This window comes from Oncorhynchus nerka, linkage group LG24, assembly GCF_034236695.1.
Source record: "Oncorhynchus nerka isolate Pitt River linkage group LG24, Oner_Uvic_2.0, whole genome shotgun sequence".
NCBI lineage: Eukaryota > Metazoa > Chordata > Actinopteri > Salmoniformes > Salmonidae > Oncorhynchus > Oncorhynchus nerka.
The window spans coordinates 68,844,247-68,860,034 of record NC_088419.1 but is presented as its reverse complement, the minus strand read 5'-3'; the positions used below and the strand labels follow the sequence as shown (position 1 = coordinate 68,860,034).

General features: G+C 51.5%; 1 protein-coding gene across 1 annotated transcript in view; it reads right to left on the bottom strand.

Annotated features, from left to right (window-relative positions):
- Positions 1–15,788, bottom strand: part of LOC115122978 (disabled homolog 1-like) — a 119,710-nt gene that overhangs the window by 60,428 nt on the left and 43,494 nt on the right. The window contains exon 2 of the mRNA XM_065009090.1: positions 13,147–13,413. Within this exon, the coding sequence (XP_064865162.1) occupies positions 13,147–13,216 (70 nt within the window). The 5' untranslated portion in view covers positions 13,217–13,413. The remainder of the gene's footprint in view (positions 1–13,146; positions 13,414–15,788) is intronic.

The window sequence follows — 15,788 nt, the reverse complement described above, 5'->3', positions numbered from 1 at the left end:
CTCTCCACCCTCTCCGAGTTGGGCATCTCCGGCGCGGCCCACGCTTGGATTGCGTCCTACCTGACAGGTCGCTCCTACCAGGTGGCGTGGCGAGAATCTGTCTCCTCACCACGTGCTCTCACCACTGGTGTCCCCCAGGGCTCTGTTCTAGGTCCTCTCCTATTCTCGCTATACACCAAGTCACTTGGCTCTGTCATAACCTCACATGGTCTCTCCTATCATTGCTATGCAGACGACACACAATTCATCTTCTCCTTTCCCCCTTCTGACGACCAGGTGGCGAATCGCATCTCTGCATGTCTGGCAGACATATCAGTGTGGATGACGGATCACCACCTCAAGCTGAACCTCGGCAAGACGGAGCTGCTCTTCCTCCCGGGGAAGGACTGCCCGTTCCATGATCTCGCCATCACGGTTGACAACTCCATCGTGTCCTCCTCCCAGAGCGCTAAGAACCTTGGCGTGATCCTGGACAACACCCTGTCGTTCTCAAATAACATCAAGGCGGTGGCCCGTTCCTGTAGGTTCATGCTCTACAACATCCGCAGAGTACGACCCTGCCTCACACAGGAAGCGGCGCAGGTCCTAATCCAGGCACTTGTCATCTCCCGTCTGGATTACTGCAACTCGCTGTTGGCTGGGCTCCTGCCTGTGCCATTAAACCCCTACAACTCATCCAGAACGCCGCAGCCCGTCTGGTGTTCAACCTTCCCAAGTTCTCTCACGTCACCCCGCTCCTCCGCTCTCTCCACTGGCTTCCAGTTGAAGCTCGCATCCGCTACAAGACCATGGTGCTTGCCTACGGAGCTGTGAGGGGAACGGCACCTCAGTACCTCCAGGCTCTGATCAGGCCCTACACCCAAACAAGGGCACTGCGTTCATCCACCTCTGGCCTGCTCGCCTCCCTACCACTGAGGAAGTACAGTTCCCGCTCAGCCCAGTCAAAACTGTTCGCTGCTCTGGCCCCCAATGGTGGAACAAACTCCCTCACGACGCCAGGACAGCGGAGTCAATCACCACCTTCCGGAGACACCTGAAACCCCACCTCTTTAAGGAATACCTAGTATAGGATAAAGTAATCCTTCTCACCCCCCTTAAAAGATTTAGATGCACTATTGTAAAGTGGCTGTTCCACTGGATGTCATAAGGTGAATGCACCAATTTGTAAGTCGCTCTGGATAAGAGTGTCTGCTAAATGACTTAAATGTAATGTAAATGTAAATGTACACACACACACACTGGACTGTACACACACACACACACACACACTGGACTGTACACACACACACACTGGACTGTACACACACACACACTGGACTGTACACACACACACACACACACTGGACTGTACACACACACACACACACTGGACTGTACACACACATACTGGACTCTACCCACACACACACTGGACTGTACACACACACACACTGGACTCTACCCACACACACACACACACTGGACTGTACACACACACACACACACACACACACTGGACTCTACCCCCACACACACACACACACACACACAGGACTCTACCCACGTGCACACAAACTGGACTCTACCCACACGCACACACACTGGACTCTACTCACACACACACACTGGACTCGTCCCCAAACACACACACACTGGACTCTACCCACACACACTGGACTCTACCTACACACACACACTGGACTCCACCCCCCATACATACCCACACACACACTGGACTCTACCCACCCACCCACCCACCCACCAACACACACACACACCCACCCACACACACCCACCCACACACACCCACACACACACACATTTTAATCTACCCCCCCGCCTACCCACACACACTGGACTCGTCCCCAAACACACACACACACTGGACTCTACCCACACACTGGACAATACTCACACACACACTGGACTCTACCCACCCACACACACACAATGGACTCTACCCAACCACCCACACACACACACCCACAAACACACACCCAGGAATCTACACCCCCACACAAACAAACACATACTGGACTCCACCCCGCCTACCCACCCACACACTGGACTTGTCCCCAAACACACACACACACACACTGGACTCTACCCACACACTGGACAATACTCTCACACACACACACACACTGGACTCTACCCCCCCACACACACACACTGGACTCTATCCACCCACCCACCAACACACACACACACACACACTGGACTCTACCACCCAAAAACACCAAGGACTCTACCCAAGAACACGCACATTGGACTCTACGTACCCACCTACATACACACACATACATTGGAATCTACCCCCCCCACACACACACACACAAACACATTGGAATCTACCCCCCACACACACAAACACATTCTGGACTCCACCCCGACTACCCACCCACACACTCTGGACTCTACCCGCACACACGCACACACAGTGGAATCTACACACACAAACACATACTGGACTCCACCCCGCCTACCCACCCGCACACACTGGACTCGTCCCCAAACACACACACTGGACTCTACTCACACACACACTGGACTCTACTCACACACACACTGGACTCTACTCACACACACACTGGACTCGTCCCCAAACACACACACTGGACTCTACTCACACACACACTGGACTCTACTCACACACACACTGGACTCGTCCCCAAACACACACACTGGACTCTACCCACACCCACACACACACACTGGACTCTACCCACACACACACACACACACTGGACTCTACCCACACACACACACTGGACTCCACCCCGCATACCCACACACACACTGGACTCTACCCACCCACCCACCAACCAACACACACACATTTTAATCTACCCCCCACATACGCAAACACATACTGGACACCACCCCGCCTACACACACACACACTGGACTCTACCCACACACACACACACACACACTGGACACCACCCCGCCTACACACACACACTGGACTCTACCCACACACACACACACACACTGGACACCACCCCGCCTACCCACACACACACACTGGACTCGTCCCCAAACACACACACTGGACTCTGTCCCCAAACACACACAATGGACTCTACCCACACACACACTGGACTCTGTCCCCAAACACACACAATGGACTCTACCCACATACACACTGGACTCTACCCACACACACACAATGGACTCTACCCACCCACACACAATGGACTCTACCCACCCACACACACACACTGGACTCTACCCACACACACACACACACACTGGACTCTACCCACACACACACACAAACACACTGGACTCTACCCACACACACACCCACAAACACACACACTGGACTCCACCCCGCATACCCACACACACACACACTGGACTCTACCCACCCACCTACCAACACACACACACACACACATTTTAATCTACCCCCCACACACGCAAACACATACTGGACACCACCCCGCCTACCCACACACACTGGACTCGTCCCCAAACACACACACTGGACTCTACCCACCCACACACACACACTGGACTCTACCCACCCACACACACACTGGACTCTACACCCCCCTCCCCCCACACACACATTTTAATATACCCCCACACACGCAAACACATACTGGACACCACCCCGCCTACCCACACACACTGGACTCGTCCCCAAACACACACACTGGACTCTACCCACCCACACACACACACACTGGACTCTACCCACCCACACACACACACTGGACTCTACCCACCCACCCACACACACACACTGGACACTACCCACCCACACACACACTGGACTCCACCCCGCATACCCACACACACACACACTGGACTCTACCCACCCACCTACCAACACACACACACACACACATTTTAATCTACCCCCCACACACGCAAACACATACTGGACACCACCCCGCCTACCCACACACTGGACTCGTCCCCAAACACACACACTGGACTCTACCCACCCACACACACACACTGGACTCTACCCACCCACACACACACTGGACTCTACACCCCCCACACACATTTTAATATACCCCCCACACACGCAAACACATACTGGACACCACCCCGCCTACCCACACACACTGGACTCGTCCCCAAACACACACTGGACTCTACCCACCCACACACACACACACTGGACTCTACCCACCCACACACACACACTGGACTCTACCCACCCACCCACACACACACACAGGACACTACCCACCCACACACACACTGGACTCCACCCCGCATACCCACACACACACACACTGGACTCTACCCACCCACCTACCAACACACACACACACACACATTTTAATCTACCCCCCACACACGCAAACACATACTGGACACCACCCCGCCTACCCACACACACTGGACTCGTCCCCAAACACACACACTGGACTCTACCCACCCACACACACACACTGGACTCTACCCACCCACACACACACTGGACTCTACACCCCCTCCCCCACACACACATTTTAATATACCCCCACACACACACAAACACCCACACACACTGGAATCTACACCCCCACACACACAAACACATACTGGACTCCACCCCTACTACCCACCCACACACTGGACTCTACCCACCCACACACACACACAAACACCCACACACACACTGGAATCTACACCCGCACCCACACAAACACATACTGGACTCCACCCCGCCTACCCACCCACACACACTGGACTCGTCCCCAAACACACACACACACTGGACTCTACCCACACACACACACACACACACACACACACAAACTGGACTCTACCCACACACACACAAACACATACTGGACTCCACCCCGCCTACCCACACACACACACTGGAATCTACCCACACACACACACACACTGGACTCTACTCACACACACACACTGGACTCTACCCACCCACACACACACACTGGACTCTACCCACCAACACACACACTGGAATCTACCCACTCACACACACAAACACATACTGGACTCCAGCAAGCCTACCCACACGCTGGACTCTACCCGCTCACACACACACACACACACACACACACTGGACTCTACCTACACAAACACACACACTGGACTCTACCCCCCACACATACACACATACTGGACTCTACCCACACACACACACACACACACACACACATTGGAATATACCCCCCACACACAAAAAACATACTGGACTCCAGCAAGCCACCCACACGCTACCCACCCACACGCTGGACCCTACCCCCACACACACACACACACACACACACACACACACACACACTGGCCTCTACCTGCACACACACTGGACACTACCCACACACAAACTGGACTCCACCCCCACACATACACACATACTGGACTCTACCCCACACAATAACACACAGGACTCTACCCACACACTCACACTGGACTCTACCTACACACACACTGGACGCTACCCACACACACACACTGGACTCCACCCTCCCCCACACGCACACAAACTGGACACTACCCACACACACTGGACACTACCCCCCACCCCCACCCCCACACTGGATTCTAGCCACCCCCATACACATATTGGACTCTACGTTGTAGAGGCAACGGTCGCGAGCGGTCGCATCCGCGCTTCGGTCTGCTTCGGTCTGCAGGTTGTATAACTTTTCATTACATTTCATTATAGTACAACGGTTTGATTTGTCTATTCTTAGCAATTTCTTCTTAGCTAGCTACATAGCCGTCTTTGTATCAAAGATAATTGCGTAATTATCGTATTTCGTCGTCCTCCTATCTGCCCAGCAGCTAGCCAGCTAGCTAACGTTCACCGTCTACCGTAGCACTGTAGTAACTATCACACTCAACTGAACGACTTGATTAGTGTAGTGTTAGCTAGCTACATAGTTGTCTTTGCTGTCTTCGTATCCAAGATAATTGTGTAGTCTTAGAGTGATAATTGCGTAATTATCGTATTTCGTCGTCCTCCTATCTGCCCAGTAGCTAGCCAGCTAGCAAACGTTCACCGTCTACCGTAGCACTGTAGTAACTATCACACTCAACTGAACGACTTGATTAGTGTAGTGTTAGCTAGCTACATAGTTGTCTTTGCTGTCTTCGTACCCAAGATAATTGTGTAGTTTAGAGTGTGTAGTCTTAGAGTGATTATCTTAATTTACCGAGGTTAGCTAGCCAGCTATTTGTCGTCCTTAACGTAGGAGTCACTCCTAGCTAGCCAACAGCTAGCCAACGTCTACTGAATAGAACTTTCGCATTCCGGTCGCATTCCGCTTCGCTCCACAGGTAGTATCACATTTTCATTTCATTTCATTACAGTCCCAACGGTGTAGCTAGCTACATAGCCGTCTTTGTTTCAAAGATAATTGTGTAGTCTAGAGCGATTTTCTAGGTTAGCTAGCCAGCTATTGTCGTTCTTTTAACGCAACGTAACGTAATCAACACTGCTAGCTAGCCAGCTAGCCCCCCGAATAGCAGCATTGTAGAAACTTTACACTCAACGGAACGACTTGATTAGTGTAGTGTCAACAACGCAGCCACTGCCAGCTAGCCTACAAAGTCAACAACGCAGCCACTGCCAGCTAGCCTACCTCAGCAGTACTGTATCATTTTAATCATTTTAGTCAATTAGATTCTTGCTACGTAAGCTTAACTTTCTGAACATTCGAGACGTGTAGTCCACTTGTCATTCCAATCTCCTTTGCATTAGCGTAGCCTCTTCTCTAGCCTGTCAACTATGTGTCTGTCTATCCCTGTTCTCTCCTCTCTGCACAGACCATACAAACGCTCCACACCGCGTGGCCGCGGCCACCCTAATCTGGTGGTCCCAGCGCGCACGACCCACGTGGAGTTCCAGGTCTCCGGAACTGCCGATCTGCGGCCAACAAGGCAGAGTTCATCTCAGCCTATGCCTCCCTCCAGTCCCTCGACTTCTTGGCACTGACGGAAACATGGATCACCACAGACAACACCGCTACTCCTACTGCTCTCTCTTGGTCCGCCCACGTGTTCTCGCACACCCCGAGAGCTTCTGGTCAGCGGGGTGGTGGCACCGGGATCCTCATCTCTCCCAAGTGGTCATTCTCTCTTTCTCCCCTTACCCATCTGTCTATCGCCTCCTTTGAATTCCATGCTGTCACAGTTACCAGCCCTTTCAAGCTTAACATCCTTATCATTTATCGCCCTCCAGGTTCCCTCGGAGAGTTCATCAATGAGCTTGATGCCTTGATAAGCTCCTTTCCTGAGGACGGCTCACCTCTCACAGTTCTGGGCGACTTTAACCTCCCCACGTCTACCTTTGACTCATTCCTCTCTGCCTCCTTCTTTCCACTCCTCTCCTCTTTTGACCTCACCCTCTCACCTTCCCCCACTACTCACAAGGCAGGCAATACGCTCGACCTCATCTTTACTAGATGCTGTTCTTCCACTAACCTCATTGCAACTTCCTCCAAGTCTCCGACCACTACCTTGTATCCTTTTCCCTCTCGCTCTCATCCAACACTTCCCACACTGCCCCTACTCGGATGGTATCGCACCGTCCCAACCTTCGCTCTCTCTCCCCCGCTACTCTCTCCTCTTCCATCCTATCATCTCTTCCCTCTGCTCAAACCTTCTCAACCTATCTCCTGATTCTGCCTCCTCAACCCTCCTCTCCTCCCCTTCTGCATCCTTTGACTCTCTATGTCCCCTATCCTCCAGGCCGGCTCGGTCCTCCCTCCCGCTCCGTGGCTCGACGACTCATTGCTAGCTCACAGAACAGGGCTCCGGGCAGCCGAGCGGAAATGGAGGAAAACTCGCCTCCCCTGCGGACCTGGCATCCTTTCACTCCCTCCTCTCTACATTTTCCTCCTCTGTCTCTGCTGCTAAAGCCACTTTCTACCACTCTAAATTCCAAGCATCTGCCTCTAACCCTAGGAAGCTCTTTGCCACCTTCTCCTCCCTCCTGAATCCTCCTCCCCCTCCCCCTCCTCCCTCTCTGCAGATGACTTCGTCAACCATTTTGAAAAGAAGGTCGACGACATCCGATCCTCGTTGCTAAGTCAAACGACACCGCTGGTTCTGCTCACACTGCCCTACCCTGTGCTCTGACCTCTTTCTCCCCTCTCTCTCCAGATGACATCTCGCGTCTTGTGACGGCCGGCCGCCCAACAACCTGCCCGCTTGACCCTATCCCCTCCTCTCTTCTCCAGACCATTTCCGGTGACCTTCTCCCTTACCTCACCTCGCTCATCAACTCATCCCTGACCGCTGGCTACGTCCCTCCCGTCTTCAAGAGAGCGAGAGTTGCACCCCTTCTGAAAAAACCTACACTCGATCCCTCCGATGTCAACAACTACAGACCAGTATCCCTTCTTTCTTTTCTCTCCAAAACTCTTGAACATGCCGTCCTTGGCCAGCTCTCCCGCTATCTCTCTCAGAATGACCTTCTTGATCCAAATCAGTCAGGTTTCAAGACTAGTCATTCAACTGAGACTGCTCTTCTCTGTATCACGGAGGCACTCCGCACTGCTAAAGCTAACTCTCTCTCCTCTGCTCTCATCCTTCTAGACCTATCGGCTGCCTTCGACACTGTGAACCATCAGATCCTCCTCTCCACCCTCTCCGAGTTGGGCATCTCCGGCGCGGCCCATGCTTGGATTGCGTCCTACCTGACAGGTCGCTCCTACCAGGTGGCGTGGCGAGAATCTGTCTCCTCACCACGCGCTCTCACCACTGGTGTCCCCCAGGGCTCTGTTCTAGGCCCTCTCCTATTCTCGCTATACACCAAGTCACTTGGCTCTGTCATAACCTCACATGGTCTCTCCTATCATTGCTATGCAGACGACACACAATTAATCTTCTCCTTTCCCCCCTCTGATGACCAGGTGGCGAATCGCATCTCTGCATGTCTGGCAGACATATCAGTGTGGATGACGGATCACCACCTCAAGCTGAACCTCGGCAAGACGGAGCTGCTCTTCCTCCCGGGGAAGGACTGCCCGTTCCATGATCTCTCCATCACGGTTGACAACTCCATCGTGTCCTCCTCCCAGAGCGCTAAGAACCTTGGCGTGATCCTGGACAACACCCTGTCGTTCTCAACTAACATCAAGGCGGTGGCCCGTTCCTGTAGGTTCATGCTCTACAACATCCGCAGAGTACGACCCTGCCTCACACAGGAAGCGGCGCAGGTCCTAATCCAGGCACTTGTCATCTCCCGTCTGGATTACTGCAACTCGCTGTTGGCTGGGCTCCCTGCCTGTGCCATTAAACCCCTACAACTCATCCAGAACGCCGCAGCCCGTCTGGTGTTCAACCTTCCCAAGTTCTCTCACGTCACCCCGCTCCTCCGCTCTCTCCACTGGCTTCCAGTTGAAGCTCGCATCCGCTACAAGACCATGGTGCTTGCCTACGGAGCTGTGAGGGGAACGGCACCTCAGTACCTCCAGGCTCTGATCAGGCCCTACACCCAAACAAGGGCACTGCGTTCATCCACCTCTGGCCTGCTCGCCTCCCTACCACTGAGGAAGTACAGTTCCCGCTCAGCCCAGTCAAAACTGTTCGCTGCTCTGGCCCCCCAATGGTGGAACAAACTCCCTCACGACGCCAGGACAGCGGAGTCAATCACCACCTTCCGGAGACACCTGAAACCCCACCTCTTTAAGGAATACCTAGGATAGGATAAAGTAATCCTTCTCCCCCCCTTAAAAGACTTAGATGCACTATTGTAAAGTGGCTGTTCCACTGGATGTCATAAGGTGAAAGCACCAATTTGTAAGTCGCTCTGGATAAGAGCGTCTGCTAAATGACTTAAATGTAATGTAAATGTACCCACACACACACTGGACACTACCCTCACAAACACACACACACACTGGATACTACCAGACACACACTGGACTCTACCTACACACACACACACACTGGACTCTACTACCTCCCCCTCCCCCCACACACACTAGACTACCCCCAAAGACACACACCCCCACACACTCACAATGGACTTTACCCACCCACACACACACACACAGGACTCTACCCCCCAAAGACACGCACACACACACACTGGACTTTACCCACCCACACACACACACACACAGGACTCTACCCAGCCACACACACTGCACTCTACCCACACACACACACTGGACTCTACCAACCCACCCACACTGAACTTTACCCCCCCCACACACACACACACACAGGATGCTACCCACCCACACACACACTGGACTCTACCCACACACACTGGATTCTAGCCACCCCCCCCATACACATATTGGACTCTACCCACACACACACTGGACACTACCCTCACAAACACACGCACTGGATACTACCAGACACACACTTGACTCTACCTACACACACACTGGACTCTACTACCCCCCACACACACACACACACACTGGACTCTACTACCCCCCCCACACACACACTAGACTACCCCAAAGACACACACCCCCACACACTCACAATGGACTTTACCCACCCACACACACACACACACACAAGACTCTACCCCCCAAAGACACGCACACACACACACACACACTGGACTTTATCCACCCACACACACACACACACAGGACTCTACCCAGCCACACACACTGCACTCTACCCACACACACATTGGACTCTACCCACACACAAACTGGACACTATGCACACAAACACTGGATTCTACCTACACACACTGGCAACCCCACACACAAACACACAGGACAATACCCCCCACACACACACTGGACTCTATCCCCCCCCCACACACACACACACACACACAGGATGCTACCCACCCACACACAGACTGGACTCTACCCACACACACACTTGACTCTACCCACATCCCCCCATACACACACCGGACTCTACCCTCACAAACACACGCACACTGGACTCTAACACCCCCAAACACACACATACACACACACACACACACACACACACACACTGGACCCCCCACAGAGTAGCAGCAGCGTAAATGAAGATTGTATGCGAGTGTGTGTAGAGTCAGTATAAATGTGTGTCCATGTTATGTGTGTATTGGAGTGTCAGTGTGCTTGAGTGTGTAGAGTCCTGTGAGTGTGTAGAGTCCTGTGAGTGTGTAGAGTCCTGTGAGTGTGTAGAGTCCTGTGAGTGTGTAGAGTCCTGTGAGTGTGTAGAGTCCTGTGAGTGTGTAGAGTCCTGTGAGTGTGTAGAGTCCTGTGAGTGTGTAGAGTCCTGTGAGTGTGCATAGAGACGGTGCAAAAAATACAAATAAATACAAGTGTCAGCTCAGATAGTCGTGTAGACATGTAGCCATTCTGTTAGGATGAATGGAATTGACTTCCTTCAAACTGCACACAGAGACATAAAAATGGTATCTATGAGTTCATCTGACTCTGGGTAAGTATCCCAAAATACCAAAGTATCTCTTGAAGACATGTGGAGATTACACACTGGGACAAGGAGAGGTTGAAAATGACAGTGAATATACCTGCCAGCTGATCTGCGCATTCTCTGAGAAGGTGCCCTGGAACGCGGCCTTGTGAGTGTTGACCTGATTAAAGACCTTACTCACGTCGGCCTCGGACAGTGAGATCCCCTCGTCCTCTGGTTTGATGGGGGCCCTCACTCACGGTATGGTGTCGTTATTGTCGAAGTGTGCATAAAATATGTTGAGTGTATCGTTGTAGAGAGGCATCGTTGGTGTGTGTGTGGGTGAGAATATGTGTGTGACATATGGGACGTTTCGATATGTGCAAATTCGGTGCGGAGAGCAACTGTTGCTATGGAGACGAGTTACTGGTGCGGTCAAACAACCACATGAACAGTCTGGGGGAGACCACTACACACACACTTTAGTTCATCAGTCTAACCTCATCTTATGGTGTGCAGGAGACCTGGGTTTGAGGTTGTTGATTACATAGGCACACAGGTATACATAAACGCATCACAAAATTATTTTGGGGTCCCTCCCTCCCTCTCCCTCTCTCCCTCTCCCTCTCCCGCTCTCCCTCTCTTCCTCTCCCGCTCTCCCTCTCCCGCTCTCAGAGAGGTCATTTAGAGGTCTGAACATTAGAGATACGGTAAATGTTTTCACAGTAGAGAGCTAGGAACAGAACGAGAGAGGCAGCAGATATGAGGCAGCAGCCTGCAGTCATAGTGATGTTGGCAGCCATGGGATCCCCCATTTAGGCTTAATGGTCCTCAGCTGTCCCACTGTCACTGTTTTATTATCACCCGGAGTGTGTGTCCACTGTAACAGCTTTATCACCCTCTCTGGCAGCCTGCGATTGTAACAGCATACTAACTACCAGCCCAGCGGGGGAAGAGGGGAACGGAGGGGGTAGACAGCTCTCATTTATTAGGCCTGAAAACACTACTGAAACAAAGATAGGGAGGGGGGAGAAAGTGAGAGAGAGGGGGGTGGGGACAGAGAAGATAGAGATGGAGGATGAAGAAGGAGAGGTTAAGTGTATAATAGGTTTCTGAGTCAGTCCTCTATATGGAGTAGCAGACTGGATCTGAAACCTCAAAATACATGGAGATCATAGAGCAGTGTAGGCCTGTGACACACACAGATTTCCACATCCCCTAGAGCAGGGGTAAGCTACCATGTTCCTGGAGAGTCACAGGGTATAAAGGAGGTTGCTTTAACTGACCTGGAAGACTTCACCTGGTCTTTCAGGTGGGTTAAAGCAACACCCTGCGACCCTCCAGGAACAGGGTTGCCTACCCCTGAACCCCTAACACTGTTTCTACAGGGTTCACAGCAGACAGACTGGCTCTGGGTGGAAAGCAGTTGGAACAAATACAATTGCATTTGTCTTTCATTGACCTCAGATGTGTGTTGTGTGTGGGGGATGTGTAAGTGGGAACACAACAATGTGTGTTTACCTCCATAATGTGTTGTGCCAGTGTCAGTGACAGAGTGCCCACTTTGGGACTCACACCTACTGTTTAGTGAATCACTGTGTGACTGATGGGCTGGGTCTGGGGGTGAGGACACATGGGTACGGATCATTTCAGAGCCATCTGTCTGGCGCTGAGAGAGATGGGCACACACACTGGCATCCCCTCTGTCCCGACACCTGTACCCATACACCTGTTACCTACAGCTCAACACCTGAAGATGAACGATCAAATGACAGCACCGTAACACTTAACACAGGTAAGCATGAAGGCCTAATGAAGCATTATGAAGCCGTTATGAAGCATTATTACATTTCCTCCTGGAGTCTCTCCTGACGCTGGGCCTGACTGCTGGCTGTAGCTCAGCCTCTGTTGACATCATCAGGCTCCGCTCCGCCGGCCCAACGGCCGGTTCGATCCGGTTCTGCTCCGGTCTGGCTACGAGGGTCCACTTCACAACGTCAGCGTCGATTGCGTGCGTGTTTGTGAGGGCGCCGTGTGTGTGTGTGGGTCCACAGGCTCATGGGAGAAGAATGGGCTCTAGCCCTGACACAACATCCCACACACACTTACAGAGAGCTGGGGGAAAAAAGAGAGATAAGCAAGGAGAGAGATAAGCAAGGAGAGAGGGAGAGAAAGGGAGAGAGAGAGAGATAAGCAAGGAGAGAGGGAGAGAAAGGGGAGAGAGAGAGAGATAAGCAAGGAGAGAGGGAGAGAAAGGGAGAGAGAGAGAGAGAGAGATAAGCAAGGAGAGAGGGAGAGAAAGGGAGAGAGAGAGATAAGCAAGGAGAGGGAGAGAAAGGGAGAGAGAGAGATAAGCAAGGAGAGAGGGAGAGAAAGGGAGAGAGAGAGATAAGCAAGGAGAGGGAGAGAAAGGGAGAGAGAGAGAGATAAGCAAGGAGAGAGGGAGAGAAAGGGAGAGAGAGAGAGATAAACAAGGAGAGAGGGAGAGAAAGGGAGAGAGAGAGATAAGCAAGGAGAGAGGGAGAGAAAGGGAGAGAGAGAGATAAGCAAGGAGAGAGGGAGAGAAAGGGAGAGAGAGAGATAAGCAAGGAGAGAGGGAGAGAAAGGGAGAGAGAGAGAGATAAGCAAGGAGAGAGGGAGAGAAAGGGAGAGAGAGAGAGAGAGAGAGGTAAGCAAGGAGAGAGGGGGAGAAAGGGAGAGAGGGAGAGAGATAAGCAAGGAGAGAGGGAGAGAAAGGGAGAGAGAGAGAGATAAGCAAGGAGAGAGGGAGAGAAAGGGAGAGAGAGAGATAAGCAAGGAGAGAGGGAGAGAAAGGGAGAGAGAGAGAGAGATAGTTAGTGCATGTATTATTTTGCAGCAGCACATCAATACAGAAGCTCTCCCAGTAACACTATGGAGGAGACAGGGGCGATATTAGACATCCTTCCCTCCTCCCTGCCCCCTCCTTCTTAACAGTCTGTCCTCAACCCTCATGCTCTAATGCCCCCATGTACTCTTTGTCTATCTGTCTCCTGTCAGTTGATAATTGTCCAAAATGGGGAACACAGGAAACCCACAGCATTCCTACCGACAGACCATTCCTACCGACAGACCATTCCTACCGACAGACCATTCCTACCGACAGACCATTCCTACCGACAGACCATTCCTACCGACAGACCATTCCTACCGACAGACCATTCCCACCGACAGACCATTCCCACCGACAGACCACAAACAGAAGCAGGCACATGCACACGCACAAACGCAAGCCAGAAACCGCTGACAATATTCTTTATCTGAGTGAAACATGCTGGAGATGTACTGTATGAGTCACTCCAATTACTGCTATTATGATCTCTCTGCCTCTGCAGAATGAATGGAGAGAGACCAGAGCGAGAGAGAGGGAGGAGAAAGGACACTAATGCAACCTCCAGCATATTCCCTCATCTTTCTTTCTTACTCTCCCTTTTCTCTCTACTAACTGAAAATAGCTTCAGCTAGATATCCTTTATTTCGAACAGACTGTCCTTCATTTCTAGCAGACTGTCCTTCATTTCTAGCAGACTGTCCTTCATTTCTAACAGACTGTCCTTAATTTCTAACAGACTGTCCTTCATTTCTAGCAGACTGTCCTTCATTTCTAACAGACTGTCCTTAATTTCTAGCAGACTGTCCTTCATATCTAGCAGACTGTCCTTTATTTCTCACAGACTGTCCTTCATTTCTAGCAGACTGTCCTTCATTTCTAGCAGACTGTCCTTCATTTCTAACAGACTGTCCTTAATTTCTTTCTAGCAGACTGTCCTTCATATCTAGCAGACTGTCCTTATTTCTAGCAGACTGTCCTTGTTTCATATCTAGCAGACTGTCCTGGTTTCTCGCAGACTGTCCTTGTTTCTACTTAGACTGTCCTTCATTTCTAGCAGACTGTTCTTCATTTCTAGCAGACTGTCCTTCATTTCTAGCAGACTGTCCTTCATTTCTATTTCTAGCAGACTGTCCTTCATATCTAGCTGACTGTCCTTGTTTCTCGCAGACTGTCCCTTGTTTCTCGCAGACTGTCCTTGTTTCTTTCGCAGACTGTCCTTGTTTCATTTCTAGCAGACTTCTAGCAGACTGTCCTTTATTTCTCACAGACTGTCCTTCATTTCTAGCAGACTGTCCTTCATTTCATTTCTCGCAGACTGTCCTTCAGCAGACTGTCCATCATTTCTAGCAGACTGTCCTTCATTTCTCGCAGACTGTCCTTCATTTCTCGCAGACTGTCCTTTATTTCTCGCAGACTGTCCTTATTTCTAGCAGACTGTCCTTATTTCTAGCACTGTCCTTGTTTCTCGCAGACTGTCCTTCATTTCTACTGTCCTTATTTCTAGTAGACTGTCCTTATTTCTAGAAGACAGTCCTTAATTCTAGAAGACTTCTAGAAGATCTGTCTGGTAATATTAACATATGTTTGTAAGTGTTGAAACCACCCTTCTCCTTGGGCGAAAGGCAGTGTGTTTATGAGT